General features: G+C 40.1%; 1 protein-coding gene across 1 annotated transcript in view; it reads right to left on the bottom strand.

Annotated features, from left to right (window-relative positions):
* Positions 1-13704, bottom strand: part of TMPRSS12 (transmembrane serine protease 12) — a 29347-nt gene extending 15643 nt beyond the window's left edge. The window contains exons 1-2 of the mRNA XM_040233964.1: positions 13494-13704; positions 12608-12803 (exon numbers count right to left, since the gene is read on the bottom strand). Coding sequence (XP_040089898.1) covers positions 12608-12803; positions 13494-13704 — 407 coding nt within the window. The remainder of the gene's footprint in view (positions 1-12607; positions 12804-13493) is intronic.
* Between the last annotated feature and the right edge of the window lie 7827 nt (positions 13705-21531).

Here is a 21531-nt window from a genome sequence, read left to right as displayed (position 1 = left end):
AGTAATGCTCAAAATTCTCCAAGCCAGGCTTCAGCAATACGTGAACCGTGAACTTCCTGATGTTCAAGCTGGTTTTAGAAAAGGCAGAGGAACCAGAGATCAAATTGCCAACGTTCGCTGGAACATCGAAAAAGCAAGAGAGTTCCAGAAGAGCATCTATTTCTGCTTTATTGACTATGCCAAACCCTTTGATGTGTGGATCACAATAAACTGTGGAAAATTCTGAGAGAGATGGGAATACCAGACCACCTAACCTGCCTCCTGAGAAATCTCTTTGCAGGTCAGGAAGCAATAGTTAGAACTGGACATGGAACAACAGACTGGTTCCAAATAGGAAAAGGAGTACATCAAGGTTGTATACTGTCACCCTGCTTATTTAACTTATATGCAGAGTACATCATGAGAAATGCTGGGCTGGAAGAAGCACAAGCTGGAATCAAGATTGCCGGGAGAAATATCAATAACCTCAGATATGCAGATGACACCACCCTTATGGCAGAAAGTGAAGAGGAACTAGAAAGCCTCTTGATGAAAGTGAAAGAGGAGAGTGAAAAGGTTGGCTTAAAGCTCAACATTCAGAAAACTAAGATCATGGCATCTGATCCCATCACTTCATGAGAAATAGATGGGGAAACAATGTCAGACTTTATTTTGGGGGGCTCCAAAATCACTGCAGCCATGAAATTAAAAGATGCTTACTCCTTGGAAGAAAAGTTATGACCAATCTAGATAGCATATTCAAAAGCAGAGACATTACTTTGCCAACAAAGGTCTGTCTAGTCAATGCTATGGTTTTTCCAGTGGTCATGTATGAATGTGAGAGTTGGACTGTGAAGAAAGTTGAGTGCCAAAGAATTGATGCTTTTGAACTGTGGTGTTGGAGAAGACTCTTGAGAGTCCCTTGGACTGCAAGGAGATCCAACCAATCCATTCTAAAGGAGATCAGTCCTGGGTATTCTTTGGAAGGAATGATGCTGAAGCTGAAACTCCAGTACTTTGGCCACCTCATGTGAAGAGTTGACTCACTGGAAAAGACTCTGATGCTGGGAGGGATTGTGGGCAGGAGGAGAAGGGGACAACAGAGGATGAGATGGCTGGATGGCATCACCGACTCGATGGATGTGAGTTTGAGTGAACTCCGGGAGTTGGTGATGGACAGGGAGGCCTGGTGTGCTGCAATTCATGGGGTCGCAAAGAGTCAGACATGACTGAGCGACTGTACTGAACTGAACTGAATGGATCTTGGCAGTCTTTAAAAGAAAAGCAAACAGAAATCAAACTAAACCAAAAAATCTTTTGTAGGTCAAAAATTAACAATTAAAGCCCCAAGTGGTTAATAGTTACTGCATTTGAATTTGGTTTGGAGGAGCTATTTACTTTATACCCTGTTGTTTACAAATGCTGAAGCTCTTCTCACCCTTCAAATTGGCAAACCGTGTGTATGCATATTTGATGCATACCATGTGTATGCTCAGTACAGACAAAGAGTCAGAGGAACAAAGTTACTCTTATTCATTGGGGAAAATAAAAATAGATGGGTACTTTGGCAGCATGTACCAGTAACCTATAAAAGCTACATTGTATTTGACACTGCAGCTCAGCTTTCTAGAATTTATTCCAAGGAAGTAGAAGATATTTAGCTATCTTAAAATTGGACTAGGTAACCTCTGAAAACTTTGTAAAAATATTTTAAAGTCCTAGTTCTATTGTGTTTAAAAGGAAATTATAGCTTAAATGCTTTAAGCTACTTTTAAATACCTGTATACACATCAGGAAGCAACAGTAAGAACTGGACATGGAACAACAGACTGGTTCCAAATAGGAAAAGGAGTACGTCAAGGCTGTATATTGTCACCTTGCTTATTTAACTTATATGCAGAGTACATCATGAGAAATGCTGGGCTGGAAGAAGCAAAAGCTGGAATCAAGATTGCCGGGAGAAATATCACTAACCTCAAATATGCAGATGACACCACCCTTATGGCAGAAAGTGAAGAAGAACTACAGAGCCTCTTGATGAAAGTGAAAGAGGGGAGTGAAAAAGTTGGCTTAAAGCTCAACATTCAGAAAACTAAGATCATGGCATCTGGTCCCATCACTTCATGGGAAATAGATGGGGTAACAGTGGAAACAGTGGCTGACTTCATTTTTTTGGGCTCCAAAATCACTGCAGATGGTGATTGCAGCCATGAAATTTAAAGACACTTGCTCCTTGGAAGGAAAGTTATGACCAACCTAGACAGCATATTAAAAAGCAGAGATATTACTTTGCCAACAAAGGTCCATCTAGTCAAGGCTATGGTTTTTCCAGTAGTCATGCATGAATGTGAGAGTTGGACTATAAAGAAAGCTGAGTGTTGAAGAATTGATGCTTTTGAACTATGATGTTGGAGAAGACTCTTGAGAGTTCCTTGGACTGCAAGGAGATCCAACCAGTCCATCCTAAAGGAGATTAGTCCTGGGTGTTCACTGGAAGGACTGATGCTAAAGCTGAGACTCCAATACGCTGGCCACCTGATGAGGAGAGCTGACTCATTTGAAAAGACCCTGATGCTGGGAAAGACTGAGGGCTGGAGGAGAAGGGGATGACAGAGAATGAGATGGTTGGATGGCATCACCGACACAATGGACATGGGTTTGGGTGGACTCTGGGAGTTGGTGATGGACAGGGAGGCCTGGCATGCTGCAGTTCATGGGGTTGCAAAGTCAGACTCAACTGAGCGACTGAACTGAACTGAACTTTTAAATAATGTTTCTTTTCTTTCTTGAATTAAATTGTCTTTATTTTAAAGATAAAGATAAAATTAATTTATCTTTCTTGAATTAAAATTTTTTTCAGTTTTATTTAGAAATAATTGACATACATCATTTAGGGTGTACTGCATATTGGTTTGATCTACATATATTGTAAAATGATTACAATAGGTTTAATTAACATCCATAATCTCATTTATATGCAATAAAAAGGAAAGAAAAAAAATTCTCCTTGTGATGAAAACTCTTAGGACATGCTCTCTTAATAATTTTCCTTTATATCACATAGCAGTCTTAACTATACTCATCATGTTGTATGTTACATTACTAGTTCTTATTTATCTTATGATGGAAGTTTGTACCTTTGACTACCTTTCCTCCAATATCCCTTCTCCCCACAGCCTGCCTCTGGGAACAGCCACAAATCTCATCTCTTTTTCTCTAAATTTGGTGGGGATTTTTTGTTTTTCTTGGATTCTACTTATAACTGAGAACATGCAATGTGAATTTGTCTGTCAGACTTATTTCACTTAGCATGATGCCTTCAAGATCCATCCACAGTGTCACAAATGGTAGGATTTCCTCATTATTTATGGCTAAATTACACACACACACACACACACACACACACACCACATTTCTTTACTTTTTTATCCATTCATCCATCACTTGTCACTTAGAAGCTGTTGTAAATAATTCTGCTATGAACATGGGGTGCAGCTATCTTTTCGAGTTAATGTTTCATTCCTTTTGGATATTGTCCCAGAGATAGAATTGCTGGATCATGTTATAGTACTATTTTTAATTTTCTGAGAGCCCTCCATACTGTTTTTCCGTAGTGGATGTACCAATTTACACACTCCCATATGCAGCTCACAAGTGTTCCTTTTCCTCCACAGCCACACTAGCATTTGTTAGCTGCATTTTTTGATTATGGTCATTGTAAGGTGATATTTTGTTGTGGTTTTAATTTACATTTCCCTAATGACTAGTGAGTTGAGCATCTTTCCAGGTACCTGTTGACCATTCATTTATCTTCTCTGGAAAAATATCTATTCAGATTCTATACCCATTTAAAAAATCTTATGATCCTTTGTATTTCTGTGGTATAAGTTATACTATGTCTTTTTGCATTTATAAGTTTGTTGATTTGGGTCCTCCCTCTTTTTTCCTTGGTAAGTAAGGGTTTGTCAATTTTGTCTATCTTTTCAAAGAACCAACTCTTAGTTTGGTTAATGTTTTATATATTTTTGGTATCTATTTAACACTGTGCTGATCTTTATCATTTCCTTCCTTCTAATTTTAGGTTCAGTTTCTTCTTTTTCTAGTTCCTTCAGGTACAGAGGTAGGTTCTTTATTTGGTATCATCTCCCTTCTTAATATATGCATTTATTGCCATGAACTTCTCTCTTAGAACGGCTTTTGATGCATAAGTTGTGTTTCCATTTTTGTCTCAAAATCCTTTTTAAATTTCTCTTTTAGTTTCTTCTTTGATCCATTGATTTCCTAGGAGAGTATTGTTTAATTTCCATGTATTAATGCATTTTCCAATTTCCCTCTTTTTATTGATTTCTACTTTCATGCTATTGTGGTCAGAGAAGATCCTTGATATGATTTTGGTCTCCTTGAATTTGCTGACTTGTTTTGTGGCCTAACATATGGTCTGTCATAGAAAATGTTCCATGTGTACATGAGAAGAATGTATAATCTGCTACTGTTGGCTAGAAGGTTCTATGTCTGTTCAGTCCTTCTTGATCTATAGCATTGTTTAAATCTGCTGTTTCCTTATTGATTCTCTCTCTAGATGATCTGTCAATTGTTAAGATCCCCAACTAAAGTCCCCAACTATTACTGAATTGCTATTTATTTCTCCTTTTAACTCTGTTAGTTCTTGCTTTATATATTTAGACGTTCCAATGTTGGATGCATAAATATTTACTGTTATTATATCTTTGTGATGGCTTGACTCCTTTATTATTGTTGTTCAGTCGCTAAATTGTGTCATACTCTTTGATGGACTACAGCACAACAGGCTTCCCTGTCCTTCATCATCTTCTGGAGTTTGCACAGATTCATGTGCATTGAGTGGGTGACGCTATCTAACCATCTCATCCTCTCCTACCCTCTTCTCCTTTTCCCTTCAATCTTTCCCAGCATCAGGGTCTTTTCCATTGTATGCTGATCTTTTCTTGTCTCTTTTACCATTTTATGCTTAAAGTCTATTTTGTCTAAATACCCTTGCTTTTTAGGAGGTTACCAATTTCTTGAAATATCTTTTTCTATCCCTTCACTCTTAGTCTATATGTGCCTTAAAAATTTTTTTTTTAATCTATTTGGCTGCTTCAGATCTTTATTGCTGCACATGGGATCTTCATTGCTGCACATGGGATCTTCATAGCCTCATGTGGGAACTTTCACTGTGATGTGTGTGCTGTCTGGTTGTGGCATGCAGGCTCAGTTGCTCCATGGCATATGAGATCTTAGTTCCCTGGAATTGAACCGCACCCCCTGCATTGCAAGACATACTCATAACCGCTGAACCACCAGGGAAGTCCCCTATGTGTGTCTTTAAAGCTAAAGTGAGTCCCTTGTAGACAGCTAATTGTTGGATAAAGACTTCCTGAACAAACAAAAGCTGAAGGAGTTCATTACTACTAGACTAACCTTACAAGAGAATTCTAGAAAAACATCTTCTTTTGTTTCATTGACTATGTTAAAGCCTTTGTGTGGATCGCAACAAACTGTGGAAAATTCTTAAAGGGATGGGAATACCAGACCACCTTACCTGCCTCCTGAGAAACCTGTATGCAGGTAAAGAAGCAACAGTTAGAACTAGACATGGAACAATGCACTGGTTCAAAGTTGGGAAAAGAGTACGTCAAGGCTGTATATTGTCACCCTGCTTATTTAACATATATGCAGAGTACATCATGTGAAATGCTGAGCTGGATGAATCACAAACTGGAATCAAGATTGCTGGGAGAAATATCAACAACCTCAGATATGTAGATGATAACCACCCTAATGGCAGAAAGTGAAGAGAAACTAAAGAGCCTCTTGATGAAGGTGAAAGAGGAGAGTGAAAAAGCTGGCTTAAAACTCAACATTCAGAAAACTAAGATCATGGCATCTGGTTCCATCACTTCATGGCAAATAGATAGGGAAACAATGGAAACAGTGACAGACTTTATTTTCTTGGGCTCCAGAATCACTGTGGATGGTGACTGCAGCCATGAAATTAAAAGACATTTGCTCCATGGAAGAAAAGCTGTGACAAACCTAGACAGTGTATTAAAAAAGCAGAGACATTAGTTTGCTGACAAAGGTCTATGTAGTCAAAGCTGTGGTTTTTCCAGTATCATGTATGGATGTGAGAGCTGGGCCATAAAGAAGACTGAGTGCCGAAGAATTGATGCTTTTGAATTGTGGTGTTGGAGAAGACTCTTGAGTCCCTTGGACAGCAAGGAGATCAAGCTAGTCAATCCTAAACTAAATCAACCCTGAATATTCGTTGGAAGGACTGATGCTGAAGCTGAAGTGCCAATCCTTTGGCCACCTGATGTGAAGAGCTGACTTACTGGAAGAGACCCTATGCTGGGAAAGAAATGGAAACCCACTCTAGCATTCTTGCCTGGAGAATTTCATGGAAAGAGGAGCCTGGCAGGCTATAGTCCATGGGATCGCAAAGAGTCAGGCATGATTGAGTGACTAACACATTTACTGATACTAGGAAAGATTGAAGGCAGGAGGAGAAGGAGGTAACAGAGGACAAAATGGTTGGATGGCATCACTGACTCAATGGACATGAATTTGAGCAAACTCTGGAAGATGGTGAATGGCCTGGGAAGACTGGCATTCTACAGTCTGTGGGGTCGCAGGGTCAGACGGGTCAGACACAACTGATCAACAACAGCCTTACAAGAAGTGCTAAAGGAAGTTCTTTGAGTGAAAGTAAAAGGACACTAATCAGCATCATAAAGACATTAAAAGGGTGCAAAATTCATGGGTAAACATACAGTCAAACTTACATTCTGTAACTTGGTAATAGTGGCACATAATTTACTTGCAACTTTAGTTTAAAAGTTAAATTAATGTAGTAAAAATAATCATAAGTATAGTCATCCATTAGTTACATAAAAATATATAAATCATGACAGCAGTATCCTAAAATGTGAGGTGGAGAAAAAGCTAAAGTGTAAAGTTTAGGAATTCTATTGAAGTTGTAACAGCTTAAAATATGGTGTTATAATTTTAAGATAGTTTGTGTAAACTTCTTGATAATCTCAAGGGAAAAACTTGTAGCAATTACACAAAAAGACACAATAAAGAAGTCAAAGCAACATTAGCATATGTAAAACAGATAGTGGGAAGTTGCTGTATAACACAGGGACCCCAACCCTGTGCTCTGTGTCAAGAGGGCAGGGACATATGTATACTCATGGCTGATTCATGTTGTTGTATGGCAGAAACCAACACAACTTTGTAAAACAATTATTCTCCAATTAAAAATAAATTTAAGAAAAGAAGTCAAGGCATACTGATACCAAAAGACATCAAACCACACGCACACACAAAACAGCAGGCTAATAAACAAGGAATAATGGATCTATAAAAAAAAAAAAAACAGAAAACAATTAACAAAATGGCAATAGTAAGTCCTTACCTATCAATAATTACTTTAAATGTAAACAGATTAAATCCTCCATCAAATGACAAAGAATAGCTAAATCAGTTTATATTACTTACTGTGTGGATCACCACAAACTGGAAAATTCTTAAAGAGATAGGAATACCAGACCACCTTTCCTGCCTTCTGAGAAATCAATGTGTAGGACAAGAAGCAACAGTTAGAACCAGACATGGAACCTGACTGGTTCAAAACTGGGAAAGGAGTACATCAAGGCTGTATATTGTCACCCTGCTTATTTAACTTAAATGCAGAGTATATCATGCAAAATGCTGGGTTGGATGAAGCACAAGCTAGAATCAAGATTGCCAGGAGAAATATTAATAACCTCAGATATGCAGATGACACCATCCTTATGGCAGAAAGTGAAGAACAACAAAAGAGCCTTTTGATGAGGGCAAAAGAGGAAAGTGAAAAAGCTGGCTTAAAACTCAACATTCAGAAAACTAAGACCATGGCATCTGGTTCCATCACTTCATGGCAAATAGATGGGGAAACAATGGAAACAGTGACAGACTTTATACTCTTGGGCTCCAAAATCATTGTTGATGGTGACTGCAACCATAAAATTAAAAGATGCTTGCTCCTTAGAAGGAAAGTTATGACCAACCTAGACAGCATATTAAAAAGCAGAGACATTACTTTGCCAACAAAGGTCCATCTAGTCAAGGCTATGGTTTTTCCAGGAGTCATGTATGGATGTGAGAGTTGGACTATAAAGAAAGCTGAGTGCCGAAGAATTGATGCTTTTGAACTGTGGTGTTGGAGAAGACTCTTGAGAGTCCCTTGGACTGCAAGATCAAACCAGTCAATCCTAAAGGAAATCAGTCCTGAATATTCATGGAAGGACTGATGCTGAAGTTGAAGCTCCAATACTTTGGCTACTTGATGCTAAGAACTGACTCCTTGGAAAAGACACTGATGCTGGAAAAGATTGAAGGCAGAAGGAGAAAAAATGACAGGATGAGATGGTTGGATGGCATCACCAACTCAATGAACATGAGTTTAAGCAAGCTCCAGAAGTTGGTGCTGGACAGGGAAGCCTGGAGTGCTGCAGTCCATGGGGTCACAAAGAGTTGGACATGACTGAGCAGCTGAACTGAAGTGACTTCAATTTATATTCAGACCATAAGATTAAGAAAGCAAGTTATATACACTGAAAACTACAAAACTTTGCTAAAAGAAATTAAAGATGATGTAAATAAATGGAAAGACATCCCTGTTCATGTACTAGAAGACTTAATACTGTTAAAAATGACAGGACTACACAGAATGCTCCATAGAGTCAATGCAGTACCTATACCAATATCAATGTTTTTGCAGAAATTTTAAAAAAAATCCTAAAATTTATAGGGAATATCAAAAGACCCCAAGTACCCAAAATAAACCTGAAAAAGAAGAATGAAGTTGGAGGATCATATCTCTAGTGTTCAAAACTTAATGAAAAGCTACAGTAATCAAAACAGTGTGGTACTAGCATAAGGGCAGACATATATGGCAATGAAAAGACTAGAGAGCCCAGAAATATAGTCTTGCATATGTGGTCAGTTGATTTTCGACAAGAGTGCCAAGACTATTCAATGGAGAAAGGAAAGACTTTTCAGCAATGGTGCTGGGAAAATTGGATATCTACATACAAAAGAATGAAATTGGATTCTTACTTTATAGTATATGCAAAAGTTACGTCAACACAGATCAAAGACCTAAGTGTAAGAATAAAGCTATGTAACTCTTAGAAGAAAACACAGAAGAAAAGCTTCATGATATTAGATTTGGCAATGATTCTCAGATGTGACATCAAACATAAAATAACAAAACAAAAAAATAAATTGGAGTTGGTCAAAGTTAAAAGTTTTGCATAAAATGACACTATTAAGAGAGTGAAAAGACAACTCACAGAATTTGAGAAAATGTTTGCAAATCATATATATTTTAGTCAGTCAGTTCAGTCGCTCAATCATGTCCGACTCTTTGCAACCCCATGAATCGCAGCATGCCAGGCCTCCCTGTCCATCACCAACTCCCAGAGTTTACCCAAACTCATGTCCATTGAGTCGGTGATGCCATCCAGCCATCTCATCCTCTGTCGTCCCCTTCTCCTCCTACCCACAATCCCTCCCAACATCAGGGTCTTTTCTAATGAGTCAACTCTTTGCATGAGGTGGCCAAAGTATTGGAGTTTCAGCTTCAGCATCAGTCCTTCCAATGAACACCCAGGACTGATCTCCTTTAGAATGGACTGGTTGGATCTCCTTGCTGTCCAAGGGACTCTCAATTCTTCTCCAACACCACAATTCAAAAGCATCAATTCTTCTGTGCTCAGCTTTCTTTATAGTCCAACTCTCACATCCATACATGAGTACTAGAAAAACCATAGACTTGACTAGATGGACCTTTGTTGGCAAAGTAATGTCTCTGCTTTTTAATATGCTGTCTAGGTTGGTCATAACTTTCCTTCCAAGGAGTAAGTGTCTTTTAATTTCATGGCTGCAGTCACCATCTGCAGTGGTTTTGGAGCCCCCAAAAAGAAAGTCCATCACTGTTTACACTGTTTCTCCATCTATTTACCGTGAAGTGACGGGACTGGATGCCATGATCTTTGTTTTCTGAATGTTAAGCTTTAAGCCAACTTTTTCATTCTCCTCTTTCACTTTCATCAAAAGGCTCTTTAGTTCCTCTTCACTTTCTGCCATAAGGGTGGTATCATCTGCATATTTGAGGTTATTGATATTTCTCCCAGCAATCTTGATTCCACCTTGTGCTTCTTCCAGCCCAGCGTTTCTCATGATGTACTCTGCATATAAGTTAAATAAGCAGAGTGACAATATACAGCCTTGACGTACTCCTTTTCTTATTTGGAAACAGTCCATTGTTCCGTGTCGAGTTCTAACTGTTGCTTCCTGACCTGCATACAGAACATGCTGCATGGTGCAGCCAAAAATAAAACAAACTTTAAAAAAAGGAAGAAGAAATATGATGGCCAGAAAGCACATGGAAATATGCTCACCATCACTAATCATTAGGGAAATGTGAATGAAAACCACAATGAGATACCACTTCACACTCATTCAGATATTTACCACAGTAACAGTGTAAGTAGTATAAGTAATGAACTAAGGATATGGAGACTGATATTCTGAATCTACTTCTAATCAGTGAGGAGTAGTATTGGGAGACAAAAAGAAACAAATTTAAGAGATACTGCAGAGAGTCAACTAACCCTCTGGGTAATGGAATTGTTGGTGAAGCTATTATCTAAGAAAATAGAGAAGGGAAAGAATTAGATTTTAAAATTTCATGTTTAGACTTCTTGAGAAAGTGACTTCAATATATATGCATAGGAGGGAGCTGGAAATATGACTCAGCTGGAGAGACTTGGGATTTACCAGCCCATGATGACTCCTAAAACTGGAGTCTCATCTCATTTCTGAGACATCTCTCAGAAAGAGTTCAGATGATAAGGCAAGAGGATAGAAGATGGAACTCTTGAAAATACTGTCATTTAAAAGATGACAAGGACTTCCCTGGTGGTCCAGTGGTTCAACCCCACACTTCCAATGCAGAGGGTATGAGTTGGATCCCTGGTCAGGGAATTAAGATCCTACAAGCCACATGGTGCAGCCAGAAAGAAAGAAGAGAACAGTAATCAACTTTGCCAAATGTTATAGAGATAAAATAGGATGAGGATTGAGTGGAGCTCATTGGATTTGACACGGAGGTGGGTCTTTAATAGTGTGTTCTAGCTACAGAAATCAGATTGCAACTGGGATTTTATGAGTCAATGCAGGCGAAACAAAAGGAGCCTCTTTTTCAAGGAATCTAGTAGTGAAGGGAAGAACAGGAACAGGTAGGGTTCGTTTGTTTGTTAATAATGATGAGTTGAGCTACACGTTTGAAAGCTGTAGGGAAGAAACGAGGAAAATATTGGAAAATACTAAAGAGACAGATATAATGAAACAGCTTAGATTTGAGAATAGGTTTAAATCAATAGATTGCCAGTTTACAGCAGTGTGATCTTGGGCAAGTTTCCAAATCTCTCTGATCTCTGGATTCCTCAAGTGTGAAATGAAGGTAACAGCAATTTCAGAGGGCTACTGGGAGGGTTCGGTTCAGTTCAGTCACTCAGTCGTGTCCGACTTTATTTAAATACAGAATTATATGTAACATCTTTAAACAGTACCTAATCTCAGAGCAGGTCTTTGATAATAGTTGGTTTAAGAAGGAATAAGGGACAGCTGATGGTGTAAGATTTAGAAAATGAAGGGGAACAGGAATAGAAGGGGCAGACTTTTCTGAAACAGGAGCAACTCCTAAAAAATACACTCAGTAATGTTGACTTCCTCAGCATCTTGCCCAATTCCTAGTATATAATATATATTGAGTAAATTTTTGTTGAGTGAAAAGGTAAAAATATCAATAAGATTTAGCCTTGAGAACTGTCAGGTGGAAAATTAATACTATTTTCAAATGCTTGGAAGAGGAATGAAATTTAATACATATGGCTTCAACAGGCAGAATAAAAGTCAAGACACTTATTCAGCACAAGGAAAGGCTTTCTAAGAAAAAAAGCTGTATAAAATTTAAATGAGGTTCTTTCTAAGGTTCATCATCACAAAAGGTATTTTAAGTAGAAAGCCAAATGGTATAGGTATGGTTATGTGTGTGGATTTCCATTCTGACACGCCTGGATTTGAGCCCTGATTTTGTTCCTTTGCAGACAGGGTCTCCCTCTAGCAAAGACTGGTTGTGGGGAGTAGTGGAAATTGTGTACGAAAAAATGCCTGGCTCAATGCATTAAAGAACAATTATTTCAGACTAGAGAACCCTTTATTTCAGTACTGAAAGAAGGATTCAACTATAGGACAGAGAATTGAACTAAACCCTTAAAATACCTCTGTGAACTCTAAGATTCTGTGACAGTATAACACAGCTATATTATTTGATCAAGTTGGTACATCTAGTAGGTTCTGGAACCTTACTTAAAACCACTGCACCACAAAGTGTCAGAGGAGGACTAGGATACAGGTTGCCCCTCTCCAAATGTGTTAGTCTCCCCACCGTGTCAAAGGAACAGACCAGTAAAGGTGCAATGCCAGGACTTAACAGGTGAGAAGAGCTTCAAAATATCCCCTAAAAGAATAAAGTAGGAATGTTCTGAATACATACGTAGCGTCCTTAGTGCAGTGGGCAGCCGTGAGGACCCATCTATTTTTCACTAAGCTTCCCGCACATACATGAGCACCAGATCTGCCGGAATGAATCTGTAGGCTAACTAGCCATGGCCATGCGCCAGTTTGAGCCTCTCTGCCCCCTACAATCCGAGACCCCTTGAACATATGCATAAGTGGTGCTATTCCACAATCTAAAAATAAAAATGATATATTATTTGAACTGAACATATTATTATATGTATTAGTTTCTAATCTTAATACATTAATATAATCTTTAAATTTCTATTAAAAAAAAAAACTGATAGAGCAAGCTGGATACCTAAGCTATGTCCATATTTTGACAAAAATCTTAGCAAGTTAAACATGATGTCAAATTGCTTACAAATAGACATCAAATAAGCTCAATTCATGAATTTTAAAACTTTACTTTTGAAAAGTGTAATAGTGAGATAAGTTTCTCTGGTCAGGTAACACATTTTTCCCTGTCTGAAATGGAACTGAGAACTCCTGGGACTGGTGAACCAAGAGCTACAGTTTCTAATACTTGCCGTTTAACTTGTGGGGTTAATTCTTCTGAACTGTAGCATGAAAAAGTCACCTAACAGCCTTTTCAGCTTTGAATTTCAATGAACTATTAATCTGTAAAACGGGAATGACACACCCCAGAATATTCTAAGGTGCATATACAGACGCACAAGTGTATGGCATTTCTACCATAAGTACTACTATTACAGTCGTCATTAAAATAGAACTGCTGGGGTCTGTAAATTTTTAGGTAGAGGCAGTTGGTAAAAACAGAAAAGGAGGGCCCCAAATTCAAACACTACTTAAAATGGGACAAAAGGAAGAAAGGGCGACTGACTAAAGAAGAGAACAGATACTGCCCTTTGAGTCCAACTCTTCCTGTTCCCGGGCCTCGCGCGCCTTCTGTACTCTGGGCCTCCTACTCACGGCCTCAGGCCACCCCAGACTGCCAGCCTGTTCCCGCGAGGAGCCGCGCCTACTCCTTTCAGAGAAGAGCGAGTAGTGTTCTGAGCATATGAGAGCGCTCGCCAGCAACAACAGCGCTGCGCTCAGGAGCCCCAGCGCCATGTCTGAACTCCCGGTGGGCAAGATGGCGGCAGGCATTTCTTGCCGGCTCCCGCCTCGCCGCGAGCTCGTGGGCCTGCGGCCTAGGTAATGTGGTTTGCGAGGTGGGAGGGAGTGGGGCGGAAGGCGGTGGCGAGGCGCGCGCGGGGCGGCGGGGAAGGTCTGTGCGCGTGAAGTAGGCTAGGAGCCATACGTGAGGCCTGTGAGGCTGCCGAGATAACCCGGATGAGTCAGGCCTCCCCCTCGTTCTAGTTACCGGACAGACGGAGTATCTCGCCCTCAGCCAGGGTCTGGGGATTCGCTAACTGATGAGACCTTCCTGAGCCAGATCTACACGCTTAGACGCTACTGTGAGACTGTTGTGGTAAGAAGGGAGCTGCTGGAACCACTGGAGGGCGCTGCTAGCTCAGATTTCCAGGGCCAGGGAGGCTTCCAGAAGGAAGAGCATCTAAACTGAAGTGGGTAAGCTGGAGAAGGGAGACGTAAAGCAGAAGGCAGACAAGTACGCAGGTGGGGATCTGAGGCCAGTTTCAGTTGTACACACTGATCTTACTATAGTTTTGTAGTAGTTTACCTTCAACTGATCATCTTAGAGTGAGCTGATAGAATCAAATTTCAGTTCAGTTTAGTTCAGTCGCTCAGTCGTGTGCGACTCTTTGTGACCCCATGAACCACAGCGCGCGAGGCCTCGCTGTCCATCACCAACTCCCCGAGTTTATTCAAACTCATGTCCAAGTTGAGTCGGTGATGCCATCTAACCATCTCATCCTCTGTTGTCCCCTTCTCCTCCTGCCCTCAATCTTTCCCAGCATCAGGGTCTTTTCAAATGAGTCAGCTCTTTGCATCAGGTGGCCAAATATTGGAGTTTCAGCTTCAACATCAGTCCTTCCAGTGAACACCCAGGACTGATTTTCTTTAGGATGGACTGGTTAGATCTCCGTGCAGTCCAAGGAACTCTCAAGAGTCTTCTCCAACACCACAAATCAAAAGCATCAATTCTTCTGTGCTCAGCTTTCTTTATAGTCCAACGCTCGCAACCATACATGACTACTGGAAAAACCATAGCCTTGACTAGACAGATCTTTGTTAGCAAAGTAATATCTCTGCTTTTTAATATGCTGTCTAGGTTGGTCATAACTTTCCTTCCAAGGAGTAAGTGTCTTTTAATTTCATGGCTGCAATCACCATCTGCAGTGATTTTGGAGCCCAAAAAAATAAAGTCCATCACTGTTTCCACTGTTTCCCTATCTATTTGCCAAGAAGTAATGGGACCAGTTGCCTTGATCTTAGTTTTCTGAATGTTGAGCTTTAAACCAACTTTTTCACTCTCCTCTTTCACTTTCATCAAGAAGCTCTTTAGTTCTTCTTCATAAGGCTGGAGTTACCCGCATAGCTAAGGTTATTGATATTTCCTCCAGCAATCTTGATTCCAGCTTGTGCTTCCTCCAGCCCAGCATTTCTCATGATGTACTCTGCATATAAGTTAAATAAGCAAGGTGACAATATACAGCCTTGATGTATTCCTTTTCCTATTTGGAACCAGTCTGTTCCATGTCCAGTTCCAACTGTTGCTTCCTGACCTTCATACAGGTTTCTCAAGAGGCAGGTCAGGTGGTCTGATATTCCCATCTCTTTCAGAATTTTCCACAGTTTATTGTGATCCACACAGTCAAAGGCTTTGGCATAGTCAATAAAGCAAAAATAGATGTTTTTCTGGAACTCTTTTGCTTTTTTGATGATCCAGCGAATGTTGGCAATTTGATCTCTGGTTCCTTTGCCTTTTTAAAACCAGCTTGAACATCTGGAAGTTCATAGTTCACGTATTGCTGAAGCCTGGCTTGGAGAATTTTGAGCATTACTTTACTAGCATGTGAGATGAGTGCAGTTGTGTGGTAATTTGAGCATTCTTTTGAATTGCCTTTCTTTGGGATTGAAATGAAAACTGATCAAATTTAAGGACCTACAAAGGTGAGGACAAAGCCTGACCGGAGATCATTGTACCCCACCCCAAATACACACACACACACACACATACACTCTTCAGGCCCCAGCCTGAGAGAGAATATTCCTTGCCGCATTAGAACGCCGACATTGCAAACACTGTGGTTGCAACACTGTGGAAAGAGAGCACAGATAAATGGCCTTAGTTAATCGATCCATTGAACAAGTAGATATTAACTTCACATTTTGTACCATACACCAAAATAAGTATCATATTAAGGGAGATATGTTAAGACCTGGCCCTCCAACCCAGAGAACATTATACCTTGGCTAGTGGAGAAAATCAAGGATCATTCACTTGGAGTTAATGAAGAAGGAAGTCCTGACACCCAAGCCTAGTTATGAATTCAGACACAGGGGATTGGTGTCAGTTGTGGCAGTCTGGGAAGACTGCCTGTAAGAGGAGGATGTGAGCTGGACTTAGGAGGGGAAGATCAAGAAGAGGAAGGAGATGTAGTAAAGACAGACTAAGGCATAGATATGTATATCTATGTGTTTTTCCAGAGAAACAGAACTGATAGGATATACAGATATAGATATAGAGATGTATTGTTTTACTCAGTAAGTCATGTCTGACCCTTTTGTGACTCCATGGACTGTAGCCTGCCAGGCTCCTCTGTCCGTGGGATTTCCCAGGAAAGAATACTGGAGTGGGTTGCTATTTCCTTCTCCAGGGTATCTTCCTTACCCAGGGATGGAACCCACATTTGATTCTTTACCACTGAGTCACCAAGGAAGCTCGATAGATATATAGAGATATATAAGAGGAGATTTTTTTTTAATGGGAATTGGTTCACACAATCATGGAGGCTGAGAAGTCCCATGATATGCCATCTGCAAAGCTGGAGAACTAGGAAAACCAGTGTTATAATTCAATACCAAGCCAAAGGCCTGAGAACCAGAACCAGGAGCTCTTAAGTGGGAGGGCAGGAGAGATGGATGTCCCTACTCAAGAATAAAGAGGTAGCCATTGCCCTTCCTGCACCTTTTTGTTCTGTTTGGGCCCTTAATGAATTGTATTGGATGATATCTATCCACATTAGTGAGGGCAGATTTTTACTCGGTCTCCCAGTTCAGATGTTCATCTCTTTCAGAAACACCCTTATCGACACACCTAGAAATAATATTTTTCCAGTGACTTTGGTGTCCTTTAGCCCTATCAAATTGACACATAAAATTAACCACAATAATGATAATACCTAGACAGCATATTAAAAAGCAGAAACATCATTTTGCTGACAAAGGTCCATATAGTCAAAGCTATAGTTTTTCCAGTAGTCATGTACAGATGTGGGAGTTGGACCATAAAGAAGGCTGAGTGCTGAAGAATTGATGCTTTCGAACTGTGGTGCTGGAGAAGACTCTTGAGAGTCCCTTGGACAGCAAGGAGATGAAACCAGTCACTCCTAAAGGAAATCAGTCCTGAATATTCATTGGAAGGACTGATGCTGAAGCTGAAGCTCCAATACTTTGGCCACCTGATGTGAAGAGCCGACTCATCAGAAAAGACCTTGATGCTGGGAAAGATTGAGGGCAGATGAGAAGGGGGGCACAGAGGATGAGCTGAATGGCAGCATCAACTCAATGGACATGAGTTTGAGCAAGCTCTGGGAGAAGATGAAGGACAGGGAAGCCTGGAGTGCTGTGGTCCATGGGGTCTCAAAGAGTGACTGAACAACAATGATAATACAGTGTGTGTTTATAACTTTAGCTTTTTTTTTTTTTAACTGTTTTCTGTTGTTTTACAGAGTCTAAAAAGGGAAACCATGTCTTAAAATTTTTAATCAGGGTATATAAGAGAAAAACCGAAGTTGAAGTCTTCTTCCTGGTTTTGCATTTGATTTGATTCTGTTTGGAGTTCAGGATCATGTATGGCCCTTCTTCCCTTTAGCAGAACAATTAAACTTTGGTTTTGGATATGCAGTAGTAGCCTTGGACCCTGCTTTGTACTTAAGGGTGTAAGTATGCTCAGCATAATGAAGAGAAATTTTTCAGTGTGCAGAGGAGGCTGGGGGAGAGAGAAGAAAGAAGTGAGCTGCACAACTACATGGCAGCCCAGGCTTGAGCCAAAAAGATGTCTGTGAGAGTTTCACTGTGGTAGGTTGACCCAGGGTGTTTATGAACAATGATGTGTAACATTTGGTTTTACATTGCTTTATCATTGCTATATAACTGTGCTAAAGTTTGCCTCTGTTAACCCAACTACTTCAATAACAAGGGCACAGTGTGGGCTGTGGTAGTCTGGTCACATGGTGGGGATTGGAAGTAAGGGTCAGCAAAAGGACAGTGCCTAGCTCATGTCATCCTCTGAGGTTGTCATGGTTGGCAGCATTAAATCTAAGGAGGCTATTAGTTGAGGCTTACAGGTATTAAGAAATGGAAAGAGAACAGAAGTTTAGGGCTGAACTGAAATTCACTGGGAGGGAGGCCAGGCACAAACTGCAAACACATTGCAGCACAAACTGACCCAACCCAGGGGCAGAGAAGGAAGCAAATTTCCTGTTTCCCAAATAGTTTGGTAGAAGGTGATACCTGAAAGTGGGGAAACACAGTTGGCGTATGTTTCTGTAGGGGAGAGATGCGATCAGATTGAGTATGCATTGTAAGCAGGGCAAGATGTTGGGTCTTGCTGTGGCAAATAATAGAGCTTTGACAAATTTCTTTTCAATATCCTGGTCAAAAATAGGTGCTTGCAGCCAAGTCATGAACTGGCAATGAAAAGTACAGTGGACCAGTCAATACGTGCAAAGGTTTGAGCCCTGAATGCCTTTGCCTTCTCTAGGTCTTTGTTCTTCTCTCCTCCATTGCTACTTCCTTTCTTTGTGGGATCACTCCAGTCAGCAGACAAATATCCTCTGGAGTGATAGGCAGCTTCAAAAATAGCCTCTGTCTACACCCTTGGTAAGTCACCTCCCCTTTAGAGTTGGCTGGATTTAGTGACACACTTGTAGCAAATAGTGACAGAGGGAATGGGCTATGACTTCCAAGATTAGATTATAATAAGATTGTGGCTTGTCTTTTTCTCTAGTTCTCTTGCTCTGTGGGAAGTTGGCTGCCATGTTGTGAGCTGCCCTATGGCCCCATGGAGCGTCCTCCAGTAGTCATCAGTCTAACAGCCCATGAAGACACAAACCACGTGAGTGAGCTAGGAAGCAGAACTTTCCCAGGTCAAACCTTCAGATGAAACTACAGTTCTGACTAAGACCCTAAGAAATGCAACCTTATGAGAAGCCTTAAGCCAGAGGCATCCCTTAAGCCACTCTGGAAATGAAACTCATGACCCACAGAAATTGTGAGATAACAAATATTTGTTGTTTTAAGCTGCTAAGTTTTGGAATAATTTATTGCATAGCAGATAATGCATCTTGTTTCTCCTGTCTTTGAAAGAGGATGAGGGCATTAATGCTGGGCCTGGGGTTGGATGCAGGGATGTAGGATGGTAGGGTTGACTGGGTCTTGAGTTAGGGGAGATTTTATTCTTCCTAGTTTTCCCTTGTCCACTTGAGTTAGTGCTAGAAATCTTTTTAATAAAAATATTTTATTATATAGACTGTAAATAATAACAAAATAAATTTCTGTGTACCTACCACTTCATTCACAATTTTTGCTTGTAATGAAATATTTAATCCTTTTGAAAGAATATTTATGGTTCAGTTTAAAGAATTAAAATAATATAAGGCCACCTATTTAAGAAAAAGAACATTATTGTTACTTTGGAAATCCCCTGTGTACCCATCCCTGATTCTGCCCCTTTCTCTTTCCCTTAGAAAAAAAACAGTATTCTAAATTTTATACTTACTATTCCATTGATTCTCTTTGTAAACCTGACTGTACAGTATGGTAGCAACTAACAACAGGTGACCATTTAAGGTTAAATTTAAATTAAAATTCAGTTTCTCAGTCATTTTAGTCTTGTGGCTAGTGGTTACCATACTGAATAGCCAAGTTATAGATTATTTGCATCATTGCAAATTCTGTTGGACAGCAGTGCTCTAAACAATTTTAGTTTTGCATGTTTTTAAACTTGATAGCAATTGAATCAGACAGTTCATTTTCTTTTGTAGCTAGCTTTGTTTCTTTCAGTGTTAAGTTCCAAACCTTCATTCATGTAGTTACCTGTAACTGTTGTTCAGTCGCTCAGTCATGTCTGACTCTTTGCGATGCCATAGACTGCAGCACACCAGGCTTCCCTGTCCTTCATCATCTCCTGGAGCTTGCTCAAACTCATGTCCATTCAGTTGATGATGCCATCCAACCATCTTGTCCTCTGTTGTCCCCTTCTCCTCCTGCTTTCTATCTTTCCCAACATCAGGGTCTTTTCCAATGAGTCGGCTCTTCACATAAGATGGCCAAGGTATTGGAGTTTCAGCTTTAGCATCAGTCCTTCCAACGAATATTCAGGGTTGATTTCCTAGGATCTCATTGCTTTGCTGTTCAAGAGACTCTCAAGAATCTTCACCAGCACCACAGTTCAAAAGCATCAATTCTTTGGCGCTAAGCTTCTTTATGGCCCAACTCTCACATCCATACATGACTACTGGAAAAACCAAAGTTTTGACTATATGGACCTTAATCTGCAAAGTAATATCTCTACTTTTTAATATGCTGTCTAGGTTTGTCATAGTTTGTCTTCCAAGGAGCAAGAATCTTTTAATTTTGTGGCTGCAGTCATTGTCCACAGTGATTCTGGAGCCAAAGAAAATAAAATCTGTCACTGTTTCCATTGTTTCCCCATCTATTTGACCATCTATTTGCCGTGGGACTGGATGTCATGATCTTCATTTTTTGAATGTTGAGTTTTAAGCCAACTTGTTCACTCTCCTCTTTCACTTTAATGAAGAGACTCTTTAGTTCCTGTTTGCTTTCTGTCATTAGAGTGGTGTCATCGGCATATCTGAGGTTATTGATGTTTCTCTAGGCAATCTTGATTCCAACTTGTGCTTCATCCAGCCCAGCATTTCACATGATGTACTCTGCATATAAGTTAAATAAGCAGGGTGACAGTATACAACCTTGATGTATTCTTTTCCCAATTTTGAACCAGTCCATTGTTCCATGTCTGGTTTTAACTGTTACTTCTTGAGCTGCATACAGGTTTCTCAGGAGGCAGGTAAGGTGGGCTGGTATTACCATCTTAAGAATTTTTCACAGTTTATTGTGATCCTTACAGTCAAAGGCTTTAGTATAGTCAATGAAGCAGAAGTCAACGTTTTTTTCTGGAATTCTCTTACTTTTTCTGTGATCCAACAGATGATGGCAGTTTGATCTCTGGTTCCTCTGCCTTTTCTAAATACAGGTTTTACATCTGAAAGTTCTTAGTGCATGTACTGTTGAAGCCTAGCTGAAGGATTTTGAGCATTACCTTGCTAGCATGTGGTAGTTTGAACATTCTTTCACATTGCCCTTCTTTGGGATTGGAATGAAAACTGACCTTTTCTAGTCCTGTGGCCAGTGCTGAGTTTTCCAAATTTTCCGGCATACTGAGTATAGCACTTTAACAGCATCATCTTTTAGAATATGAAAGAGTTCATCTGGAATTCCATCACCTCCACTAGCTTTGTTCATAGTGATGCTTCCTAAAGCCCACTTGATTTCGCATTCCAGGATGACTGGCTCTAGTGCATTGTTTTGCTGGGTTTTCCCCCACCCCCCTAAAATTTACCTTTTTCCTTTTCCCCCTCACCATTCACCTAGAGACTTTCTGGAGACTCTAGGTGAGAGTGATCACAGCATCATTTTTACCATACTCATGGTGTGAATATGCCACAATGTATTTACCTACATTCGCATCTATTATCGATGAACATTTGAATTGTTTCCTGAATTCTT

Source organism: Oryx dammah, unplaced genomic scaffold (assembly GCF_014754425.2).
Source record: "Oryx dammah isolate SB20612 unplaced genomic scaffold, SCBI_Odam_1.1 HiC_scaffold_29, whole genome shotgun sequence".
Taxonomy (NCBI): Eukaryota; Metazoa; Chordata; class Mammalia; order Artiodactyla; family Bovidae; genus Oryx; species Oryx dammah.
This window is presented reverse-complemented; position numbering and strand designations above follow the sequence as displayed.